This window comes from Canis lupus, chromosome 19 (assembly GCF_048164855.1).
Source record: "Canis lupus baileyi chromosome 19, mCanLup2.hap1, whole genome shotgun sequence".
In the NCBI taxonomy this organism is placed as follows: Eukaryota; Metazoa; Chordata; class Mammalia; order Carnivora; family Canidae; genus Canis; species Canis lupus.
In genome coordinates, this window is record NC_132856.1 from 54,969,874 (window position 1) to 54,996,847 (window position 26,974).

The 26,974-nt window shown below is 39.7% G+C and overlaps 1 protein-coding gene across 1 annotated transcript in view; it reads right to left on the reverse strand.

The window, feature by feature from the left end:
* Positions 1–20,742, reverse strand: part of LOC140611477 (putative adhesion G protein-coupled receptor E4P) — a 39,995-nt gene extending 19,253 nt beyond the window's left edge. Inside the window, exons 1-5 of the mRNA XM_072788222.1 lie at positions 20,712–20,742; positions 11,783–11,850; positions 8,412–8,586; positions 4,740–4,853; positions 2,530–2,723 (exon numbers count right to left, since the gene is read on the reverse strand). Coding sequence (XP_072644323.1) covers positions 2,530–2,723; positions 4,740–4,853; positions 8,412–8,586; positions 11,783–11,850; positions 20,712–20,742 — 582 coding nt within the window. The remainder of the gene's footprint in view (positions 1–2,529; positions 2,724–4,739; positions 4,854–8,411; positions 8,587–11,782; positions 11,851–20,711) is intronic.
* Positions 20,743–26,974: the final 6,232 nt, after the last annotated feature.

Below are 26,974 nucleotides of genomic sequence, written 5' to 3' on the forward strand. Positions count from 1 at the left end.
TTGGCAACATCTTTGACAGGAAAGAAATGGCAGAAAAAAATATTATAAGTGCTCACCACCTAGTGTCCTGAAATTCCCACAGAGTTACATTTAAAAAAAAATCAACAAAGGTTGAGCCTAGATAGTAATGGTATCTAATGCTTGGGAATGTTTATATGATGGTGTCAAATTTTTTAAGAAAGTTTTTTTTAAGGTAAAAATTGCATAACATAAAATTTACCATCCTAACCATTTTTGAGTGGACAGCACTGTAGTGTTAAGTATATTCATATTCTTGTGTAACTCATCTCCAGAACTTTGTCATTTTGTAAAACTGAAACTCTATACCCATTAAAAGTAACTCCTCATACTCTCCCTACAGCTTTAGGCAAACACCTATTAACTGTTTCTATGAACTCGACAACTCTGAGGACCTCATACGAAAAGGAAGATTACAGCGTTTGTCTTTTTTTGTTTGGTGTATTTCACTTCAGCATACTGTCCTGTTCAGCATACTGAACCATGGAGGTTTATCCATGTTGTAGTACATATCAAAATTGTATTTGTTCATTTTTCAAGTTTTTATTTAACTTCTAGTTATTTAATATATATGGTAACACTGGTTTCAGGTTTAGAATTTGGTGATTCATCACTTACATAGTAACAGTCCTCATTTCTTTTTAAAGTTAAATAGTATTCCATATTATTTCATATGGTAATACAAGGTTCAAGTTTTTGAGGAATCACCATACTACTTTCCATAGTGGTTGCACCATTTTATATTCCTATCAACAGTGCATAGTGGTTCCAATTCCTCTATATCCTCACTCTATTTAATTGGTTTTTAAAATAGCCATACTAATGGATGTGAGGTGATATGTCATTGTGGTTTTGATTTACATATGCCTAATGATTAGTGATGTCCAGCATCTTTTCATGTGCTGCTTGGCCATCTGTATATCATCTTTTCAGAAATGTCTATTCAGATCCTTTGCTCTTTTTAAAAAATCAAGTTATTTTGTTGCTGTTGTTGAATTGTAGACCTTCTTTATGTATTCTGGGTACTAATTCATTATCAGGTATTTTCTTCCATTCCATGGGTTACTTTTTCACTCCATTGACTGTGTCCTTTGATGCAGAGTTTTTAGTTTGATGTAATCCATTTGTCAATTTCTACTTTTGTTGGCTGTTTTTTGGTGTCATATCTAGGAAACCCTTTCTATGTCAAGGTAATGAAACTTTCCCACTATGTTGCCTTATAAAAGATTTATAGTTTTATGTCTTACATTTATGTCTGTTCCATCTAGTGTTCATGTTGTATATGGTTTAAGGGTCTAACTTTACTCTTCAGCACACACATATCCAGTTTTCCCAGCACCATTTGCTGATGCCAGGCACTATTTTAAGGACTTTATACACATGGACTCATCTCTCCCATGAACCAACAAGGCACATTGCTACTAGAAGTAACAGAACCTCAGCTTCTGGGCTAAGCTCATCACAGAAGATGGAGTAACTTCCCTAAGTAGTGAATGGGAAAGGAGATGGGACGTGAACCCAGACCGCTCAGCTCCATCTCTTCCTGTAGTGGTTTAAAAAATGTCCACCAATTCTAAATGGGATTGACTCCTTAATTTCTCTTTCTTCAGTCTCATTGTTAGTGTATAGAAATGTCACTGACTTCTGGGCATTGATTTTGTATCCTGACAATTCTTTGGCACTCCCTTCAAAATGTCAAGCCTAATTCCACTCCCTTAGGTGCAGTCTCTCTTGGAGCACTCATGGAAGCCAGCTGCCATGCTGTGAGAACACTGAAGCAGCTCTCAGAGAGCCCCACATAGCAAGAAACAGAAGCTTCCTGCCAACAGCCAGATGGGGGAAGCATCCTGAAAACAAACCCTTTAGCCTCAGTGAACCCTTCAGGTGACACAACCCAGCCAACATCTTGATGACAAACTTAGAAGAATCCTTGAGCCAGAGCCACCCAGCTAAGCCCCTCCCACATTCCTGACCCACAGAAAGCAAGTGAGTAATACTTGCATATCACTTTAAGTTGCCTAGTTCTGAGGAAATTACTTACACAGCAAACAACCCCCTTGAAGAAGACAGAATCATTTTTAATTTTGGCAAGTTCTAAAACCCAGAAAACTTTCCTATTGAAATTGCCTGGTCTGACACCGTGTTACAGCACTTGAGAGCACTTCAAAAACCCCAAATGACTATCACTCATCTTATATGCTGGTCTGGATTGGTGCCTTCTTAAAATCTGACTGGTTTTATGTGGACCAGTCTGACAAGTTGGAGCTGTCCAGAGGCTTGGGGGACAGTTGAGGGGTTGATTCTGAGGTTATCTACTCAGTAGAGCTCAGGGGTAGCCCAGTTTTCTCACTCTGGGTTCATTTTAGACTTTCTAACACCATGTCCCCCAGATGAGTGAGAATCTATCTCATTTTTATAAACTTCCAACCTGTAAATTCATCAGCATGGAAACATTCCCAGTTAGTTACAAAATCCCTGCAGATGTAATGGAGTCACCTGGTTCTCACGCACCTTTTCATGCTGAAATGTGAAATTAATGGACGTGGAGAGCGAGGTGTTCTTTCTGGATCCCATTGTACCACTCACTACCTTGGAGTTCAGGTAGAAATTATGCAACTTTTCCTTCGTCATTAGGTTTTCCTCAGACACAAAGCTCTCATTGATGATGGAACCAATGGAAGCATAAGATATAAATGCGACAGCACCTGGATAAAGAAGAACCCCCCCCCAAAAAAAACAAACAAACAAAAAAAGAAGAAACCCCACCTAGGTTCAGTGATGCTCATTTGAAGGCAACATCAAAGATTTAACAAATTGTCTATGGTAGCTTTAATTTTTAGATAGGATGTCAGACCACTGAAAAAAATAATTTCAATTACCATCTATTGAGCCTTTACTATGGGACAATGTGGTGAGTCATTCACATTAAGTAATACTCTTTTAATTTTAAATGTATTTTAAAATTTAAATAATAATTTCATCCTTGCTACCACTTTATTTTTTATTATTTATTTATTTTTTATTTATTTTTTTTAGAGTCAGATGCTACCACTCTTGATAGGGAAAATTTTCTTTGGTATTTTACAGTTAAGGAAAAGATTAAAGATAATAAAGAACTTTCAGTTCAAGCTTGGAAGGTGAAGTCATTATTTTATTCCTCAAAAATTGCAAAGCAGATCAATGAATCTGATGGAAGGCTAAAGGGATAGAGGAAAAAAGGCAAGAAGGCAGGCAGGTTAGAGATGGGTGAATGTGTGGGTACAGGAAAGGAAGAATGGATGGATTTAGGGAAGAACGGATAAATGAACGGAGGGAAGGAAGAATGGAATAGTGGATGGACAGATGGAAGGGTGGATGGATAGATGGATGTGTGAATGGATGGATGGAAGAACGGAAAGAAGGAAAGCTGGGTGATATGTGGACAGTGAGTGGATGACTCAGTGGATGGAGGGAAGGAAGGAAAATGAAAGATGGGAAAGAAGGATGATAGGAGAAAAATGAAGGAAAGATAGAAAGGAGAGAGGAAGGGAAGAGATGAAGGAGAGAGCAAGGAAGTGAAGGAGGGAGAAAAAGATGGGTAGGAGGTAATTTTGCAGGAGGGAAAAGACATATGGAAAGTAGTAAAAGAAAAATCTTAAAAATGATTAATAATAGACTGTACACAGTTTTAAAAATGAGTTAGACAAAAAAGGAATCATATATGTCATATACTTGAAACTAATATAATGTTTTATGTCTATTATATCTCAAGTAAAAAATTAAAAATATTAAAACTTAAATTTAAAAAGAAATGGATAAAAATAAACAGAAGTATTCAGAAGTTAAAAAGACAGTGAATAGTCTTTCCTGCTTAGTCGAATATTAGTTGACCATAAAGTTGAGGGTCCACTTCTATTCTTAAGAATAGAATCTCTATTCTCTATTCTGTTCCATTGATCTATGTGTCTGTTTTTGTGCCAGTACCACACTGTCTTGATGACCACAGCTTTGTAGTACAACCTGAAATCTGGCATTGTGATACTCCCAGTTATGGCTTTCTTTTTTAATATTCTCCTGGCTATTCAGGGTCTTTTCTGATTCCACACAAATTTTAAGATGATTTGTTCCAACTCTCTGAAGAAAGTCCATGGTATTTTGATAGGGACTGCATTAAATGTGTAAATTTCCCTGCGTAGCATTGACATTTTCACAATATTAATTCTTCCAATCCATGAGCATGGAATATTTTTCCATCTCTTTGTGTTTTCCTCAATTACTTTCAGAAGTGTTCTTTAGTTTTGAGGGTATAGATCATTTACCTCTTTGGTTAGGTTTATTCCTAGGTATCTTCTCTAGGAAATGGGGAACCATTCACTGTTCATGTGCAGGGGAAAGACATCCATTTAAGGAAACCAGCCTAGAGCACCCTAGAGGGTGGAGGTGACTTAAGCAAGGAGCACACATGGGAAGTCATTAAGAAATCTCAACTTCAGTCCCACTCCAACACATCCAATGTAAACACAATTGTGTATAGGAAATTGGATTCTTTTCATCTTTCTTTTTTTTCTGGCTGTAAGAGCCCAGTGTAAATTTCCCAGACCTAGGCTTTAGAAACATCATCCACAGAACTTCCTCATGTATGATAAAGGGCCTCTGGGAACTGTTTTATAGGAGCAACATGGAATTCCATTGGGAATATTCTTGGGCTGATGTCTAAGTTCTAGGACCTCAATATACTATACCTCCCAAGCTTTCCTTCTGAATGGTGGTGCAGAGAATGTCCATGGTCTGGTTTCCTGCCTTCAGCCTGAATGTCTTCATCAGGCTGCATTTCTCAACCCTTCGTGTTTCAATGTCTAAAAAACAGAGAATGATTGGTTAACAGCAACATTTCCTTATCCACCTGCTACAATATGATAATCATCTGCAATGGACACCAAAAAGAAAAGCCCATGCACTCTAGGGACTGCTTACTCTTGATTAGTGTGGGAAAGAAATGGCCAAATCCTGTGGGCATTTAATAAAATTCAAAAAGTGAACTAGGAATTAACCGGGTACATTTACTCTTTTCTTTGTCTTTATTGTGATAAATACACATAACATGAAATTTACCATTTTAACCCCAGTTAAGCATACAGTTCAGTGGTGTTAAGCACAGTCACATCTTCACCATCCCTCTCCATAACTTTCTTATCTTCCTAAACTGGAACTCTGTTCCCATTAAACCCCCTCATGCACACCTGCCTCCCACTATCTACTTCCTGTCTCCATGGATGGGACTCTTTTAGGGATCTCCTATCAGTGGGATATGGAATGTTTGTTCTTTGTGTCTGCTTATTTCCCTGAGCACAATGTTCTCAAGGGTCCTCTGTGCTATAGCGAGTGTCAGAATATCCTTCCTTTAAGGCTGAATAGTATTGCATTGTCTGGATACATTACATTTTACTTATCTAGTCATCTGTGAATGTTTACTTGAATTGCTTCCACCTGTTGGCTGCTATGAACAATGCTGCTGTGAACATGGATGTATGAATATCTCTTTGAGTTCCTGCCTTCAACTCTTTGGAGTACAGATCCAGAAGAGGAATTGCTGAGTCATGAAATAATTCTATGTTTAGTTTTTTTTGTATATTCTTTTTGAGGAACAAATTCCACATAGTTGCACCATTTTACATTCCCAGCAGCAGTGCATAAGGGCTCCCATTTCTCCACATCCTCACCAATGCTTGTTATTTTTGGTAATAGCCCTCCAAGTGGATGTCAAGTGTTGCCTTTGCTTTTTAACCCAGCACTGATTTACAGGCTAGGAGGGAAGGCAGAGCAGAAAGAACATCTCCAAATCAACAAGGGAGGCAACACATTGAAAGTGATGTTGACAAGAACTGTGATGTTTGGGATTCACCTTGGAGCCACCACCTTACTATGTATGATGTGCTATGAGTGACCTTGGGTCAGTGGCTTAATCTTTCCTAGCTTCAATTTCCTCATCTACAAGATTGGGATAATAACACTGATAGCCTTAAGGAGTTACCAAATATTAAAGGAAATCACTAGTGTGCATTCTTTGGCCATGTATGATGAGCCAAGGCATAACTGTGATTGAGACAGACAGGGTCCCTTAGCTTCGTGGATTGCAGATAATATGCACTCTGGTTTAGCTACCTTGGTATTTATTTTTTACTTTCTTTTTAAAATTGTTTTATGTTTCATCACATTTTTTGTATATTCTTTTATTGGAGTTCAATTTCCCAACATATAGTATAATACCCAGTGCTCATCCCGTCAAGTGTCCCCCTCAATGCCCATCACCCAGTCACCCCATCCCCTGCCCACCTCTCCTTCTACTACACCTTGTTCGTATCCCAGAGTTAGGTATTTTTTAGTGAGAAAAGGGAAAGAGTGTATTAATGCCTCCTTTATGTACATGTTGATTAATGTCAGGTCAAGCCCTGATAGAGGATAGAATCTCCACACCCAGGTGCAGGTAACAGAAGTTCCTCTATGCTCTCTGGTGTCTGAACCTGGAACCAGCAGGGACCACAAAGGACTTAAAATATATACCTGTGTAGAATGGAAATACTAGCATCTGCAGACTTCTGTATCAAAAATAAACCGTCCTGTCATTAACATCCAGAATTAAAATCACATTCTTGGCAACATGGTATCTTTAAAATAGGAAAATCATATTTTACACACACACACACACACACACACACACACACACACACAAAGATCATATGAATGGAATATTTCTGAATTCATTTTTTTGAATTTATTTTTTTAAAAAGAGGAAGTTAGGATATCTTTATTTGTATATATGTGTGGGTTATATGTATATATACTAGTATGTATAACATGTATTATATATGTATACTATATACACACATATAGGAGTATATATAACTTATGTATTTTATAAAATGTACATGTATATATAAATAAATGGGGATTATATGTATATATATGTATATATGATATATATTACATATGTATACTATGTACACACATATAAAAAAGTAGATATAACTTATAATATGTATTCCATGTAATTCATATGTATATATTATATATAATTTCTATACATAAAGTTTGTAGATCTGGAAACAGAGACTCAATGAGATAAGGATACTAACCCAAGGCTAACTTATGCCAAGAGACAAATTGTTCTTTGAAACTCAGGTCTGTTGACAAGGTCTGGCTCTTAACCAGTACAGAATACTTCTCACCCAGAGTCCATTAGAATCACTTGGGGACATTTAAAATCACTGATGTGCAGGCCTCATCCCCAAGTGGCCCTTCTATAAGTATTTTTTAAATGTCCCATTCATTCTAATGAGTGTCCAATGCCAAGAATCAATTCACTGAGCATGGTAGAGAGACTAAGATGGTACTCCATGACCCTCATCCTGGTCTTGGGGTAATCATGCCTTGGGGTAAGTTCTTCCTTTTAACTATGGGTTGGCCCTACAACTTGCTTCTATAAGCAATAGAATATGACAAAGGTGATGGTGAGGTGTCATGCTCATGATTATATTAAGTAAGATAGTAACTCCCATCTTGCTAACAGACACTGTCTTGAGGACTTTGATCAAACAAGCTTCCCTACAGAATGGCAAGGCACAGAGGGAGGCCTCCAAACTCCATCCAGCAAGAAATCAAGGCCCTCACTCAAACACCCCACAAGGCAAGGAATCCTGCCAACAACCATGGGAGCTTAGAAACAAATTCTCCCTTGTTCAAGCTTTCAGGTGAGACTTCAGCCCCAGCAAATCTTTTCATTCAGTCTTGGGAGATGCTTTAAATCAGAGGCCTCAGCTAAGCCATGTCCTGACTCCTGGACCCATGGAAACTATGAATTACAGATGTGCTGCTTGTGATCTCTTGCTTTGCAACAATCGTTAACTAGTACTCTAAGCTAGAATACCTTTCTCTGAATCTCCAGGATTATAGATGGTGTGTACTTTCTTCTTGCTGAGCTGTATTTTGTGGAATATTCATAAGAAATAGATATCTCAAATCCAAAATTAAAGCCACATACTATTCATTTTCTTTCTCTTTGTAGTACCTAATGAAATTGTCTACCTCCAAACTGTTGACAGTAGGTCAATGTAGAGGAAAATAAATTCATGAAATCTAAAATTGTACCAGGCAGTGCACATTGATTGTGTACTGGTTGAAAGAAAAATATGTACTCAGACCTAGTGTAAAGTCTAATTCCTGGCTCTTCCACCATTGAGGAAGCCAGAAATTCATTCACTTTTCTGGGCATCACCATCCTTATTATAAAATAGAGATAATCACACCTACACTCCAGCATTGCTAGGAGGATTGTGTGAGATGGTACACAAACACCCTAGAACCGAGACTGACAACATGGAAGAGGAGCTGTGCTTACCAGAGTTGTGATTCCTTACCCATAAAAGGCCCTTCCACATTCTGTCTTTCTTTTGTATTTCTGACTGCAGCTGCAAGGACAGCCTTCTCCATATTCTGCAGGTATAATGTCACTAGCACTGCTTTCTCTTTGGGTTTTCCAGCGGTTAATTGGGAAGTGAGGTTTGTGAAATTAAGGTAGGAATCCCCGATTTCCTGTTAGAAATAAGGCTTGTTAGATGAACAGGAGGCTTTGAGAGGTCAAAGTCTTTTAATCAAACAATTCAAACAAATCAAACAAGCTTGTGTTTTGGTCAAGTAAATCTACCAATAGCCCCAGGCCCAGGATCTGGGACTGTAAAAGCAAAAGCATGTTAGTTTAATATTTATTCCAAATTATATGATTTCATTCACATGGGGAATATAAAAAATAGTGAAAGGTATTATAGGGGAAAGGAGGGAAAATGAGTGGGAAAAATTGGGGAAGGTGACAAAACATGAAAGACTCCGAACTCTACAAAACGAACAAGGGGTAGTGGAAGGGGAGGTGAGTGGGGAATGAGGTGATTGGGTGATGGGCACTGAAGGGGCACCTGACAGGATGAGCACTGGGTGTTATACTATATGTTGGCAAATCAAACTTCAAAAAATATGTATATATAAACTTATTCTATAATAAAACTGTTTTACTTCTCTTAGACTTTTGTGGTGTATTTTTCTGGGTTGGGAGTTGGGAGAAGATTTTGATTTTCCTTGCCTTTCCCCAATATTTTGCCATGTAATAACTGAAAATTCAGTTTGACATGAAGCATATAAGAGGAGTATTTCCTCTCATTGACAGAGGTTTGAGGGCGCTCAAAGCCTTACTGGGAACATTTCATACCCCAGTATGCACAGACTCTAAAGGACCTCTGTGAAATGGGATTCCCCTGAGTTGGCAAACCCTAGTTGAGCCCAATTCTGAGAATCTTCACACACTTCATATCCTAAGATGAGAAGTCTCAGTACACTCAGTTCCTCAGCATGTCTTTCAATACTTTTGCTTATCATAGTAGTTTTTGGTTTTGATTTGCTTAAGAATCCATCTATATTGGTCAAAGATTAAAAAGTTGTGGTTATGTAGGATGAATAAGTCTTGACACATCATGTACAGCATGATGACTCTAGTTAAGAACACTATATAATATACTGTACATTTGCCAAGAAATTTCAGGTGCTCTTACCACACACACACACACACACACACAGACATGCGTGCGCACACACACACACAGGTAAATGTGATGAAATGGGTATGTTAATTAGCTATCTGTAGTTATCATTTCATTATGTAGGTCAAAATATCATGATGCACTCCCTGGATATATAAAATTGTTAGTAAAAGAGATTTTTTAAAATTCAGAGATGAGTGTTTTAGAGCAGTTTTGGGGCAGTGAAACTATTCTTTTTGATACTATAATGGTGGATACATGTCATTATACTTTTGGCAAAATGCACAGAATGGACAACATCAAGAGTGATGTCTGGGATGCCTGGGAAGCCTGGGTGCTCAGCGGTTGAGTATGAGACTTCGGCTCAGGGCATGATCCCGGGGTCCAGGATCGAGTCCCACATTTGGCTTCTTGCAGGGAGCCTGCTTCTTCCTCTGCCTATGTCTCTGTCTCTCTCTCTATGTGTCTCTTATGAATAAATAAATAAAATCTGTAAAAAAAAAAAAAAAAGACTGATGCCTTAATGTCACTCTGGCCTTTGGGTGACATTGACATGACATTGCAGGTTCACAAAAGTACCATCTGGTGCAAGATAGCCAGGGAGGCTGTGCCTGTGCGGGGGTGGGGGTCGGGAGACGGGGATATATGGGAAGTCTGTATTTCTGGTCAACTTTGCTATGAACCTAAAAGTGCTCTAAAAAACAAAGTCTACTTGAAAGAGGGGTGGTGGTGGAGAAAGCATCCGCCAGCACCTAGAGCCAAAGGAAAGGCACTCAGACCTTCAGGGATAGAGCAGTGTTTCCCTTTCCACAGCCATGGGACAGCTTTGAGAAACTGGTGCAGATTTGTCTGCTGTTGTCCTGAGAACCACTCAAATTTAACTAAGAGAGAAGAAGAAAAGGAGTATTTGTTATTTTTCCTTTTAATGAGCTTGGGATGGCTGTCTAATAGTTTTTACAGATAACCCCCAAATACATACTTTAACTGGTCAGCAAAACACAGCTTTGGCACCAACTCACTGTGTGACCTTGGAAAAGTCACTGAAATCTCTTTGGGCTTCAGGATCCCTCATTAAACACAAAAGAGTTCAGAACATATGGTTTTTACATTTTTCTTTTTTTGTTTTTGGTTTTTTTTTTTTTTTGTTTTTTTGTTTTTACATTTTTCTTAGGCACTCAAAGTCTTTGAATAATTATATTGGAGGATCAACTATGCACACTGACCAATCCAGCCAACGTCTTTTTTTCTTGAACAATTTCATGGAACTATAATTCACCCATTTAGAATGTATAATTCAGTGGCTTTTAGTGTATTCACAAATTTGTACAACCATCACCACAATCAATTTTATTTTACTTTGTTTTTTTCACAATCAATTTTAGAGCAATTTCCACACCTTCCTCTAAAATCTGCAATCCTGAGCAGTCACCCTCAATCCCTTCATCCACCTACTCCCCAGTCTCTGGAAACCATTAGTCTACATTCTGTGTCTCTGGATTTGCCTATCTGGACAGTTCATGTAAATAAAATCACACTCTCTATGGCCTTATGTGTCTGGCTTCTTTCACTGAGCATCATGTTTTCAAGGTCCATCCATGTTGTAGCATGTGTCAGTGCTTCAATCCTTTTTATGGCTCAGCAGCAGTCCATCATATGGATGGGACACGTTTCTTTTGTCCACTTAGGTTTTAATGAGCAAGTCAGTCATTTCCAATTTCTGGCTCTTGTTAATGCTACTGTGAACACTGGTATACAAGTTTTTGTGTTGACCTGTATTTTTAATTTTCTGCTATACCTAGCAATGGAATGCTGCATAATATGGTAATTATATTTTTAACTGTTTGAGATGCTGCCAGAATGCTCACCAAAACAGCTCCATGGCTTTTCTTTCCTGCCAACATGGATGAGTTTTCTGCTTATTCTACATCCTCACACCTTGATGACAGCCTTGCTAGAGACCTTGCATCAACACATCCAACAAAGTCTTCTCTGGTTTCCTAACCCATAGTAATTTGGAGATAATAAATATTGTTTAAACCACTTAGTTTTGAGGTCCCTTGTTACACGGGAATATATACCAAATACACTTGCACACTATGGTGAGGTATCCCACCCTATGTCACTCAACTGTATCCTGAAGATGATCCCCACTGTACACCTTGTGCAAGTAGAGTGCAAACCCATGAAGTGGCAAACCTTACCTGATTCTGACAGTGTTTGAAAGTTGGATCACTATTGTAGAAGTTAGAGCAGGTCTCCTGTTTGATTTCTAGGACAGAAAAGAGATAAGTTGGGTTAACATCATAGGTTCATCAGAGGAAAGAAGGTACCATGTCTACTTTAATTAGGACAGGTTTGTCTCCATAGCCTTAGCAGGATCCAGAAAGGGGAGGGGGAATAGCTATTATAAAGAAACAAGAATCAAACTGATAATAATATATATTAGAAAATAAGGAAGAGATATGTATAAATTTTTGAGATAAAATTATTGTAAATTAAAAATTTGACTTCCATCTCATTGTGGATTCCCAAATGGAAAGACCTGAAGTTTTTTAGGATGTCACAACAAGTGAGAGTCAGGTCAAAGTAGTCCATTGTTCAAAACAGGTACTACCAGCCACCTGAGGCATGACTAGTCTGAACTGAAATGTACTGTAATCATAAAATGCTTTCTGGAGACCAAAACCAATATGAACAAAAGCATATAAATGGTCTCATTAATATTGATTACAACTTGAATAATACTTTGCATATGTTGAATTAAAGTATATTATTAAAATTAATTTCCTGCTTCTACTTTTTGAATGAAGCTAATAAAAAATTTTAAATTACTTGTGTGGCTCACATAAGTGGCTTCTGTCAGATTTCTTTTAGAAAACATTCCACTAGAAAATATGTGAAGTTATACATAAACTCACATCTAACAAAATAAATCATTTTCCTTTTCAAATAAGTATGACTATTTCCTACTGTAAATATTAGGGAATTTGGGGGATAGCAAGTATTCTCGATACTTAAGCCAAGGTTGTAAACTGTGGCCCTGGGCTAGCCCACTGCCTGTTTTTGTAAATAAAGTTTTATTGACACACAGCCACATCCATTCATGCCTATGGCTGCTTTGACATTAGAAAGACAGAGTTGAACAGTTACATAAGAGACCATATGGCCTGCAAAGCCTGAAATATTTACTAGATAACCGCTTACAGTAGAATTCTGCTGACTTTCAACTTAAAAGAGACATTCATGTCATGAGGGGTTGGTATATGGTTTAAATATGTAAAGTGTCCAGCATAACACTGGATGCAAAGGAGAACTTATTTTTTAAACTGTGTATTTCATTAATTTTGGGATTGACTCCTTTGAACAAACACACATTCCTCTGACCTGGGTTCCCTCATCTGAGGAAGGTATGATGATTACTCCTATTTTATAGGTTACATACTTGAGACTAAGGATTGAAGCAATTTCTCTAAGTTGCACAGCTACTTAATTAGAGTTGAGATGGAACACAAGTCAATTTCTCCCAGACCTCAATTCTTAGCCATCTCTCATATGAATGTTGCTACAGAGATAATGGACATAACCTTCAGGCAGGACACTAAAGTTCTTCCCCTCCGAGAAGCCTATGACTACCTTCTCTTCCAAGATTTGGACACTCTTGCAGTAATACCACTTTTCTACAAGCCCAGGATCACCTATACATTTGACGTTCCAGTCTGTGAAGGTTTTTTCCCCTGTGGTTGAGATATATCCTTCTGTGCAAGAACAGTAGTATTTTCGTTTCTTGAACACACAGGCAGCAGAATCATGGCAGGGGTTGCTCATACATGCATCTGGAAAGAGGAAGAGAGAGACAGAGAGAGGGAAGAAGAAGGCAGCTGTTTGGGTTCTGTTATTTTATTCAATATTTAATAAATCTAAGCCCACTTGAAGTCCTGTGTCTTAAAATGTCAGCAATTGACATTACTCAGTAGTGTTTTTTTTTTTAAACTTTTATGACTTCTATGACTTCTAAGACTATAACTTCTATGACTCTTCCTAGATGTACCTTAAGTTTCTTGGAGTCAGTTAATAAGCTGGTTAAGTCAATGGATTTTCTGTTATTGATATTGGACAAACAACTAACCTTTTCTGCCATCTGCTACCTCCAATTTGGTATACAAGGAAAGATGTAACATCACATTCATCCTTTTCCTGCCCCACATGCCTAAGCAGACCTAATAATGGGGAAATCTCAGAGGTACTGGGTCTGATATAACTGCCTCGACTCAAAAATATCTATGTCTGAATGAAAAAGAATGGCTGAAAGTAACTATTCTAGACTAAAGGAGATGTAAGAAACATAGTAAGTAAATACCATGCCTAAGTGGTTACAGAATAAATTCTAAATTTGAAAAAAAAAAGTATTACTGGAACAATTGAAAAAATTTGACTATGGACTTAAATAATAGAATGTATCAACACAAATTTCCTAAATTGGCCTTGTGCAATGTAAGAGCATACCCTTGTTCTTACTAGACCTTTGCTAAAAGATTTAGGGGCATGATATCTGTAATTTATTTTCCAATGGATTCAGAAAAAATAAATATATATAGATATGTATATGAATAGTTATTTAAAACCATTGTATAATCTCAGTGTTATATGTAACTAAGTAGAAGGGGGACACCTGGGTGGCTCAGCGGTTGAGCATCTGCCTTTGGCTCTGGTTGTGATCCTGGGGTCCAGGATCAAGACCCACATTGACTCCTTGCAAGGAGCCTGCTTTTCCTTCTTCCTATGTCTCTGCCTCTCTCTGTGTGTCTCTCATGAATAAATAATTAAAATATTAAAAGAATAACTAAGTAGAAGATATATCGATATTGTAGATATATTAACCTTAAAAAAACACCCTGCCAGTTACTTTACTGGAAAAACCGATTTATTTGGGATGGAAGAAAATTGTAACCTGGGACGCGTGGCTGATGCAAAAACCAGAGGCATGCTGGCTATCCAAGGAACATGAAGGGAGGAGATGTCTCTTCTCTAGAGCAAGCTGCGCAGGACTGTTCTACACAAAAAGTCCATTGGAGTAAACTGGGAGTCTGAAGTATAGTGGCTTATCGTTGGCTGAGCTGTGACTGTCCCTCATTGGCTGAGCTGTGGCTGTATCTCACTGACTGTGACTATCTCTCATTGGCTAGTCTGTTGGGGTGGGAGGAGGGAAGCAGGGCTGAGGAGACTTTCTTCCTCCTGCTGATGGAATGAAGTAGTATTGGCTTGCAAGGTCCATTTCTTCCTGTTGCAATTGCAATTGACCACAAGTGGTAGGACAGGAGAGCTCCCCCTGTTAAACCTCCAGACCCCATGTTAGTGAGGTTTCCTTTTATTGATTTTCACTGAAAGCTACCTATAATTATTTTTGCTAATAGATATTTGTGGGTATAGATAGGTAGCTAGGAAACCTGAAGGAAATGTGGCAGTATGTTAGCAATCGATGAATCCAGGTGAAGAGTGTAAGGTGATCATTTTTACTATTGTTGCAATGTTTCTATAGATTTAAAATGTCCAAATAAAAAGTTGACTAAAGAAAACCATCATGCCATGTTTTATTAGGAGATATTATCCTGTCCAAAATCCACATTCTTCCTGTTTTGGCTCCTACCTATAAGTGTTTGCAGCTCAAACTAAAGTGATGACATTGTAGTCTTAATACATTATAATTGCTTGTCCCTTCCCACTAACCTTTACACTGTGGGGAAATGAAGTACTCTTAATGCTGTAGAACTTATTAAGCTGGGACCTCAGTTGATTTCTGAAATCTCTCCAATCCTCCTTGTCCTCCTTTAGACTGAGTGGAACAATGTGACCACAGATTAGGCTAAGTAAAGGCCCCGTGACAAATGGGTCAGTTTCATTGATTTTGTTCACTGGTCTGCGATTATTTGAGAATATGTCCTTGTTCTTAGAATGCATACTGAAGGGAGGAAGGTGGGGGGATGGGGTGACTGGGTGACAGGCACTAAGGAGGGCACTTGATGGGATGAGCACTGGGTGTTGTAATATATGTTGGTAAATTGAATTTAAATAAAATATTCTTCAAAAAGAATGCATACTGAAGTATTAAGGAGTGCAGGAGTACGATGCCTGCAGCTTCTTCTCAAGTAGTTTAGAAAAAAATTATGTTTGTGTATCCTATATATACATATACACAAGGCATGTATGAAATTACTATATTATATATCATACATAGAGTATAAAAATGTGTGTATGTCCCATGTGTATGTATTATATACACAAATGAATGTATAAATATGTTTATATATATAATGTTCATTATATATAATACTTATATGATAAAGCATTTGGTGAATAAGCAGAGGGAAGGAAGATCTGAAAATATTTTTCCATTTTCCGTAAGTTTGAAACTATGTAATATGAAAAGTTCCCATGAAAGAAGGAAGAAGGGTAAGGTGGGAAAGAGGGAAGAAATGGGCCAACATAAGGTTTTTTTTTTATTGTGTGTCTGGACCAAGAGAAGCAAGACCTCATTTGGGTAGTTGGGTGGTTCACCTAGAAAGGATGGGAGAAATCTTCTCCAACCCTTATAGGACACTTGCTTTGTATCAGGACTATTTCAGCCCTTTCCATATCATACTACTGACTTTAGAACAACTCCATGAGATGGGTACTATGATTATCTCCATTATATAGATTAGGAAATGAAGCGCAAAGAGATTGGTTTGTCTACTGTCCCACAGGTAGTAAGTGATCAGGCCAGGATTCACACCCAGGCAGTCTGGCTCCAGAAACTATGATCTGAAGGGATGATCATTTCTACCTCCAGGCATCTTGAGAAGCAGTTGATTTTGTCACAAGAAATAAGAGGCACTTTGGAATCTTTAATATTCATCGTTGTAAGGTGAAAGGAAAGGTTGTGGAGATGGAGGCAAGCTTGGCTGCCAGTCACTGGCATCTGGGACACTCTGCATTTGCAGGTGGCAGCAGCAAATGAAGACATGATAGTTTTCAATCCCTCCAGTCTGGAAAGAGTATGCCCAGCCCAACTAGTGAGTGGTAAGATCTTTTTAACCGGGGCTGCTAAAAAGAATCAAGTGTATGTATTGGGTTTGCATTCTGTTTCGATTGGACAGCACTGGCCCACTTGAAAAGAATGGGGACCCTGCTTAAAGGATATTTAAGGAGGAAGACGACTGGACTTGGGGGACCATGGGAAAGACAGGAAGAGATTAAGGATGCTTCTGGAGTCTACTGGAAGCAAAGGAAAGATACCATGAAAAAAGTGGGGTTGTATTGAAGGGCATGGTGGATCTTTTGAAAGTGTCAGGCAAAACAGAAGCCTGCTTTCTCATTCCACCTTTGTATGAAACTGGGCATAGTCGTCCATTTGAACACAGTGCAAAAGTTGTAGAATAAATAGTTGAGGAACTGCACAAAATTGTCAGTATTTGGCCACTCTGGACCTACAAAAATGGCAATCAGTGTAGCTCGTCCTAATTCACTAAGAGTTGCAGAGCTCTTAGAAATGATGCCAGGCTTTGCAATTGTCTGTTGAGGCCATGGGGGCAAACCCACATCCTGATGAACTGTGGCCTGTTGCATCCAGTCCACAGTATATCCAAATATACTGGGCAGTGACTTAAAAAGAGGATTGCCTTTGGTTTCAAGTGCCAACATACCTCTGTCCGATGAACTGTGTTTTGTCACAAAGATGATCAAGCAGGGAAGCCCTGAGAAAAATAAAAGGAAGGTATTAACATTTCAGGAATCTTCCTTGAGTCCTTCAGGGAGCTTCTGTACATGACTCGGCCACCTGCCTGTTTCTCCCAAAAACAGATCTTGATTTACAACATAGAACTTAGTGTCTTGACTACAAAGATGGCAGCATGTTAAATAGGAGTAAATTATCCTTAACACAGACAGCTCTCATACCAGGAGTAATAGTTTGACCATTTAAAGAGATTCAGTTCCCTGATCCTAACAACGTTCAGAATCATTTCATTAAGTTTCTATCCAATTTTATAAAACTAACAAATGCTAGAAACTTACTCAAATGAACTCTTCTTCCAAAGCTGCTAAGCACTTACATCAGGTTTATGCTGGTGTAGCTGGAGGCCAATTTGAAAAGAAGAACACAAAAGAAATGTGTACTCATACATGCTGGAGAGAACGTATGAGGAGACATAGACCTGGGTGTGAAGAGTGCTCATTTCTAGGTAGTTTTCAATTTGCTCATCTGCATTTTCTAACTTTTCCTAGAGTAAACATGGGTACTTACCTAGTGACTTAGGAAGTACTATTGTGTATTTTCAGAGAATATAAAATGATACTGGGGAACAGAAGCCATGAAAGTGTTCAAAAATACCATTTGAGAAAAATATCAGAAGCATCACCACCACCACCATCACCACCACCAGCCCCATCGATACAGGAATCCTGCCTTTTTTGGTGACACTCATGATTTTTAAACACGGTGACCCTTGATTATTTTGAAGACAGAGCAAAGAGGTTGGTTGCCCTAACAGTTAAAACCCCATCTTCTTGTATGAGTCATCCTGGTTGTTCTGATGAAACCATTAGGACCCAGACGGTGTTCCTCTTTCCAAGTCAGTCCAACTTCTGAGAAGTCATTGAAAAGACTTGACTGCCAATTGACCATGAACTGGACCCAGGCACTCGGGGGCTTCTCAACCCTGTTGTTACAAAGAAGGTTCCATTGCCATTCTTGCTCCCAGAGGCTGTTCCAAGGACGTTGCCTTGAGATAGTGATGCGGTGTATGCATGACTGAACCCAGTTAAGGCCCACCTCTCTATATATAAACTTACAAGATTTGGTACATGGTGTGGGGATCCATTTATATTGCTATTGCCCAAGACAAACCGTGTATGCAAGCTCCCTTTGCTTATTAAAACTGCCATCCCCCAACCTAGAGTACCTGTCTCCTCCTTCGGTATCTCCCTGCCCTGGAATAATGGGGTCCGTTTCAGATCATACCTGGGAACCTCCCAAAAAGGAGGATTGTGAATCAGTATCAACTCCACAGCCCAGCAGGTAGGGGTCAATCCATGCTCCTAAGGGGTAGCTGGACCATGGTAGCTCTCAGGTTCCTGCAGAACTAGAGTGCCTTCCCCAAAAGGAACTGGAACAGATTGACCACTGCCTAATGCTTTTCTCCCTGCTCACCTTGCCCTGTAACTCTGGCTTAGAGAAGGGGAAAGGGGAAAGGGGGAAGGGGAAAGAGGAGAAGAGAAAACAGGTGAGCAGAGGGGAAGGTGGAACATGTGGACTCTCAGTGAGGCTGAGGCTCAATGGAAGCTGAAGAAGCAAAGTGTCCTCTCTTGAATCTGAGACTGGAATTCTCAGAATTGAATCCTGTTTCATACCCATCCCATTCCATGATAATTCTGAAGCTGACCTCAAAAAAACAGACAGTAGAATGGTGGCTACCAGTTGCTGGGGGGGACAGGGGTGGGCCTGGGGAGATGTTTGAAGGCTCTAACTTGCAGCTAGTAAACAAGTAAGTCCTGGAGGTCAAGTGCACAGCATAGTGATGATAGACAACAGCACGGTAGAAGAAACCTCAAGGCTTCCAACAGACTAGATCTCATCCATTCCCATGACACACAAGAAATGGTACTTATGTGAAACCGTGAGATGCCAGCTAAAGTGAAGGTGGCCATCATTCTGCCATATATAAATGTACCAAATCAACATGGTGTACATCTCAAACTTACATAATGTCATGTACCAATTATGTCCCAATAACATTTTTATTTTTATTTTTAAATTTTTTTATTGGAGTACAATTTGCAAACCTATAGCATAACAACCAGTGCTCTTCCCACCAATAACATTTTTAAACATTAAGTTTAAAACTAGTGGTTTTGATGCCAACAGCTATAGCAGAGAAGGTGGACAGGGAACCACTATTACCAATAGTGATACCTAGTATTGAGTAAGCACTGATGAGCACCTTCCAGGTATGACCATCTCATGGATTCCCCCTGACATTCTCAAGGAACAGAGCCTCTTCTCACCCCCATTTTATAGCACAGGAGCCTGAGGGTGCATGGTGGTTCAAGAATTTGCCCAAGAGAACACAACAGGGAAGCAGCAAAGCCCAACCTCTCACTAGGCTACATTGCCACTCACCTTATTCCTTAAGTGCTCCTTCACAACCTTAGTTTCTGAGATCTTGCACCTTTTACTAACACTACATTTACTACACCAACAGTCCCAGAGACCAGAAAGTGTCCTATTTTGTGCCACAGGGAGAGGAGAGAACTTGCATGGTAAGATCCCCTCACTGTCCATTTGGAAGAGATACAACAAGACATGAAGAGTTCACTTCTCTTCAGACTCAGCTTACATGACTCAGGACGCCCTGAGGAGCCTCGTGGACTGGAGCCAAGATCTCCCCAAATACCAAGTCCTCTGTCAACTTCAGATGGGTATATATACATGCTGACAAGTCCAGAGAAGGAAGATACTCTACACTGGAACTTAAGAAAAAAAAATCAACTACACCAATGGTTAAAACCATTGGTGGATGGAGACTTTGAGTTTTCTGCTGATGAATCTCTCCATGAGGTTTTTTGGTTTTGATTTGTTTTCCAATTTGGTGTACATTTTTGTTGTTTTAGCTCGTGCCATTACATTTTTTTCCCTAAATTTTCATGGCTTCCTTTAAGGTAGGATTATTCAGCCTTAGCACTATTGACTTTTTGGCCTTGATACTTCCTCATACAGGGGCTGGCCTGTGCACTGGAGAGTGTTGGGTGGCACCCCTGGCCACCACCCACTAAATGCCAAGCACACCCTCACCCTGAGGCAAGACCACCGGAACTCTCTGCAAATATTACCAAGGGTCCCCTGTGGGGGCACTAAACTGCCCCAAGTTGAGAAGCACTACTTTCAATGTTGCTTTTACTCTCAAGGACATTAGACATTGTATCTGAAAATAAGTGGCAAATAAAATCATTGAAATATTGGCCATATCAATTTTAAGACACACTTAGAAATCCAGACATGCCCCATCTCAGGAGATGTCCTCAGGCCAGCCCTCCACCAGCTCAACTGAACAGTTTAAATGTTCTAGAACCAAAGAAAATAAGATATTTAACACTCACCACACAGAAGAAAGTTTGTCCTCTTCGCCATAGCCCCTCTACCTTCTAACTGATAACTGATAATAGAGAGGGAACTGTAGAGTCTTATTTCCTATTTCTCAAGAAGTCTTGGAGGTTTCAAGAGGACCACAATCTGTTGGTGTTATTTCTACAGTTAAGTAGAGGCAAATCAAATTAAAGGCAACATCATGAATACAAACCTCTAGATGCCATTTGCATCCACATCATGCTTACCGCAGAATTCTCTGGTCACTTAGTCACTTGTTGGACACAGAAATAAGGACCAAGGAAGGAGGACATCCCTGACTTTGGGGCACTAATCAGCCAAGCCAGCAACCACCCTGCGAACCCTGCATGCTTGGCAACATTTAAAAACACATCTGCACTCCCATGTGCGTTGCAGCACTCTCTTTTTTTCTTTATTTTATTTTATATTTTCACTCATATGTGGAATTTATTTATTTATTTATTTATTTATTTATTTATTTATTTATTTATATTGGAGTTCAATTTGCCAACATATAGCATAACACCCAGTGCTCATCCCATCAAATGCCTCCCTCAGTGCCTGTCACCCAGTCACCCCTGCCCCCCGCCCACCTCCCTTCTCACCACCCCTTGTTCATTTCCCAGAGTTAGGAGTCTCTCATGTTCTGTCTCCCTCTCTGATATTTCCCACTCATTTTTTCTCCATTCCCCTTTATTCCCTTTCACTATTTTTTATATTCCCCAAATGAATGAGACCATATAATGTTTGTCCTTCTCCAATTGACTTATTTCACTCAGCATAATACCCTCCAGTTCCATCCACATCGAAGCAAATGGTGGGTATTTGTCATTTCTAATGGCTGAGTAATATTCCATTGTATCTTGACAATAGCCAAGATATGGAAACAACCTGTCTATCAAAGCCTGAATGGGTAAAGAATTGTGCCAGAAATATATACCCACATATTTTATTCAGCCTTAAAGAAGAAGGAAACGTTGTCATTGGCAACAACATGGGATCAATCTGGATGATGCAATACTAAGTGAAATAAGCCAAACACAGAAGGACACACATGGCATGATCTCAGTTCTAGGTGGAATCTAAGAAAGCTGAGTACATAGCAGCAGAGGCTAGGATGATGACTGCCAGGACCTGGGGGCAGGGAGAATTGGGGAGATACTGGTCAAAGGATGTAAGGTTTCAGTTGTGTAAGATGAATGAATTTGGGGGGGGTCTGCTTTACAGTGTGGGGACTAGAGCTAACAACATGAGCTTCTATATCTGAAACATGCTGACAGTGCAGCTTCAGTATTCTCATCAAAGCTAAGAGATGGTAACTGTGGGAGGGGATGGATGTGTTAATCAGCTTGAGTGTGGTTATTGCACAGTGTCTGTGTCTATCCAGACATCACGTTGTACGCCGTCAATATATACAATTTTATTTGTTGATCAGGAAAGCCTGCTGGAGAGGAGAAAAAGTAAGTTGAATCAAACCCACAGAACTAGATATTGAATATTAATAAGCGTGTGCCCCTCCGTGTAGGTAAATGAAAGAATGAGGTATCAAGTAGTAATATAGGAACATTTCAGTTCCACATCTCAGACTTGTAGGATTTGATTTGTGAGGTGAAGTTGCTTTTCTTCCCACTTTTCATGGTATTTATGCCATGCAGAAATTACTTTGAAACAGGTGTTCTTATCCTCTCCCTTGCCCTGCCCCGTCTGTTGCAAGCAGACATAGAAATACTAACTGTCCTAATTCTCAGTTCCTTGGACTCTAGCCACTCACTTCTTGGAACTTCCCCCTGTCTGATCTCATCTGCTTGCCAGCCCATATCTCCATTACAGACACCCTGCTGCCAGCCTCTACTTCTTGTTGGAGAATGAGTGATTCTCTCAATAAGCTAAATGAAGTCAATGTCATACTTTGAGGTAGAGATAAACATCTTGTCTATCTCCTAGGTAGTAAATTTGAAGTTCACACTAATATTGGTGGAACACTGTGCTATTCCAAGAGGAGCAGCAAGAACCTAGAGATTCCATATATTGTAGTAGGAGTGGTAGGTTGGGAAGGTTTGAGCCACTTGCCCAAGCCTGGTGGACCTGGGACTCCACACGTGGGTTCTCAGCTCTAGCCATTAGCTTCTGTGCTATAGAATCACATAATTATTGTTCCTTTTTCCTACAATGTGGTTCAGTCTGTCCTCTTCACTCTGTAGAATGACTTTCTCCACTTGGTGAACAGGATCTTCATGGCCATTCCAATGGGACCTTTGACAAAGATTCTCTTCTTGGACTTGGCTGGACTAGGTCAACAACCTTGGGCTTTCGTCTCTGTCCTTGTAGAATCCAGTTTGATAAAAAATCTTGCTAAATCAGTTTAGCAAAATCCCCCATTCCTGGTATCTCTCCACCTTCCATATCTTACCATACTAGCTGCTTTCAGTAAGAAATCCCCTGGCCCTGATGTTTCCTCTTGTTGATTTTACACCCCCTGACTCCCACCCTTCTTGTTGGATGTAAATCTCCAGTTGTCACTGCTGGTATCAGAACTGAGTCCAATTTCCTCCCAGTCTTCAAGACCCTATTGGACTGGTCCTTACACCCATTGAGATGATCCCTCTATTGAATAAATCCTGCATTACTGTTCTCAAGCAAGTTTCCTTGAATGACTTTTTTCCTAGCCGTTAGAGTAGTATTTTTCTTGAACATCTGCCAGGTCCATTCTAGTCTCTTAGTTAAAATGCTTAGGACAGAAAATCTGAGTGGTTAGAGGAAAAGTCAATGAATGGACCCCTTCTGGGTGGCCATACTGCTGCAACTGGCAATGACCAGTAGAGACAATATTATGTGGCATGTGGGGAGCCCCTTCTATGCCAAAGGCAAAAGGATCATGAAAGAAAGCTGACACACTAGCAATTCTGATTTCTAGTTGTAGGTGTAGGCAAGTGTTCTGTCTTTTCTATTGAGTATATATCTGTGCATACTCATAAATATAGCATAAATATAATGAGATGTGGGGGTGAGAAATGATGACCAAGACAGATATAGTGAGAGCATAAGACCTAAACCGGGAACATGAAGGGCCAATCAGCAAGTTCATCATAAACCAGGAGTATTTATTGAGCACTTACTATATGCTGGATATTATTCTAAGCACTGAGAATAGGGAGGTGAATAAAACAGACCAAACCCCCTGCCCTCGCTGCATGGAAACTCCAGTGAGTAACACAAGAAGTAAACCAAATAATAAGTAAATGTCTGTGCAACAATGCTGAGTACTATGGAGTATGCTAAGGCAGGGAAAGGTGATAGAGATTGGGAACAGCTTCACTGTAAAGTGATGTGTGGAGAGAGACTTACAGTGATTGGGAGTCATGAGACATTAGGGGTAAAGAGCACTCTGGGAGGGAACAACAAGATCCCTGCCACTCCTGACACAGAAGTGGGTCTGTTTTGTTTGAGGAGGAGTCAGAAGAGCTGTTCAGCTGGAGAGAGAAGTAGAAGGAAGCTAGAAGGAAAAGAGTAGGAGGTGAACCCCCAGAAGTAAGGGTGAAAGTACCCTTATCTCTGATTTGTGGAGATGCGCCAGGAGGACTCTGGATTGTGGTTATGGGAACTAAGATTTTGAAAAGAGGAAGAACATAATCTGACCTCCATATTGAAGTGAGTTAAGTTGACCCACCATCTCAGTTTGCCGTGGGCTGTCCAGTTTTAGTACCATCATTTCCACATCCAGGGAAACTCTTTAGTTCTGGGAAAACTGGATGGTGGGGTAATCAGGGCCCACCCCTGGATGTCATATTGATGACATACATGAGAGCAGATATGGAGGGACCAGTAAAGTGTCCACTGCAGTAGCTCCCTCTTCACTCCTTTACTATAGATAAGATACCAGAAGATTCTCAGCTGTCTGTAAAGAACATTCTCATTTTTGATGAGATGGAAAGGGATGGAGATTGTACCTTTGATGATCTCATCAATTGCTTCACCAGATCTCAACTTGGATTCCATGTCATTTGAACATCTATATCTATTGAGAGTCTTCTTACGATGCAGGGTTGCTTCAGTACGCCTAGAGTGAAGGCTGCAATGCTGAATCTCTAACAAGTCAGTCAGTGCTTTGTTGCTAGTTCCAGGACCTTGCTTTGAGTAGGATGGTGTTTCTCAACCTCATGTAGAGTTTGTTAAGCCATGAATTTCTAGGTTCTCCACTGCAGAGGTTCTGAGTCTGATGGCAATTCCCAGGTGACAGCTGAGGTTTGCATTTGTAACAAGCTGGCAGGCAGTGCTGATGATGCAGAGCTATAGACTCAAGTTTCTCAAACTTTAACTTGCATAGACTTTCATGGAGACCTTGTTACAATGAAAAGCCCAATTCACTAGATCTGGGATAGAGCCAAAGATTCTGCATTTGTACCAAATTTCTAAGTGATTTGGATGACACTATGCTACTGATTATCAGGCCACATTTGGAGCAGAAAGACAGGTCAGTTAAGTTTCTATTACTTGCAACTAAAAGCATCCCTGATTGATGTGATGCCTATATGTGTTTTTGCAGGGAGAAGTCACTTTTTCAAAATCAGAATCTCAAAGTATTCTGTGATGCAATAAAAGAAAATCTTAAGAGCTCCAGGTTAGACACCTTTTGTTTTATTTCCTCTCCTCTGGAACACTAACCCAAACATGGTCCCTTCTAAGCAAAAGTGCATGTTGCATAGAAGCAGAAGTGGGTTTGGGTCAATGGCTCTGCCACAGGGGCTGGGAAGTTCCCAGAAAAGAAAAGCTGGGCAGACAACACAAGAGAAGTTCCCCATAAAACCGCCACCTCCGAGTAAAGATTAGAAGTCTAGCAAACACATTCAGGTCTCTGGTCCATTATTCATTTCCTGAAACAGCTGGTTGACCACAAATGATTTCTTCAGGAATTACCTGTTCACTATAAACTAATGTCTAGACCAGTAATTCTCAATGGGATCGTTTTTATACCCAGATGGCAATGCCTGGAGGCATTTTTTTATGGTTGTGATGGTTGTTTGGGATAAAGGCAGTTACTGGCATCTCATTGGTAGAGGCCAGTGATGCTGCTCAATATCCTGCAATGAACAGCATAGCCTGCCCACAACCAGTTATTTTCTAGCCCAAAATGTCAACAGTGAAGAGCTTGAGAAGTAATGCGCTAAGTGGAGGCAAGGAACATTTCACTTATCACCTTGTTAATTTATCATTATAATATTTATCATTCTTGCCTTCCAGAAGCTTATAATCTGGGCAAGGAAACACATACATCATGTGTGCAACAGCACACAAAATATAGGGTAAGTCAAATCATATGGATGGCAAGGGAAATGGATTTCTGAGGGCTAGAAGAAGAAAAGGTTCTTGAAGGAGGTAGAGGCTAGTTCTTAAAGAAAGCAAAAGGTTGAGAGAGGCAGAAAGGAGGAAGAAAATGGACTTCATGTTGGGAGGGAGGAAAAATATTGACTAGAGAGTCCAAACCCACAGCACCTAGAACATTTGGCTGATTTATCCTCTTCTTGCAACTGTCTTGGACTTGAAAACAGCAGCAATATTTGTGGAGCTTAAGCACAAGAATTTGTCAACTGCCCTGGAAGGTTGCATTTCATGTAAGTTTAATCTGTGTGAATTTGATGTTGCATGACATAAAAAGAGCACCACAGGCATGCCTTTGGAAACCATGTGAACCTCCCAAAACTTTTACTGTTCAAGAGGAATCACAAAATTTTAAGGCCAGCAAGTGGAGTAAATCATACACTCTGGTTGTATCACTGCCATGTGGAGGAGACACTTGAATGGATTAAGCAGAAAAGGACAGTCTTTGGGCCACCACCTAAAAACTGCACATGAAATCTCTTCAAATGAATCATGGTGACTCTCAGATGCTATTTCTATGCTTCCTGCTGTTATCAAGTAAAATTGTTTTTATTTTATTGTTTTTATTTTATTTTTTTATAAAATTATTTTTATTGGTGTTCAATTTGCCAACATATAGAATAACACCCAGTGCTCATCCCATCAAGTGCCCCCCTCAGTGCGCATCACCCAGTCACCCCCACCCCCTGCCCACCTCCCCTTCCACCACCCCTAGTTGGTTTCTCACAGAGATTTCTCATGTTCTGTCTCCCTTTCTGATATTTCCCACTCATTTTTTCTCCTTTCCCTTTTATTCCCTGTCACTATTTTTTATATCCCCCAAATGAATGAGACCATATAATGTTTGTCCTTCTCCAATTGACTTATTTCACTCAGCATA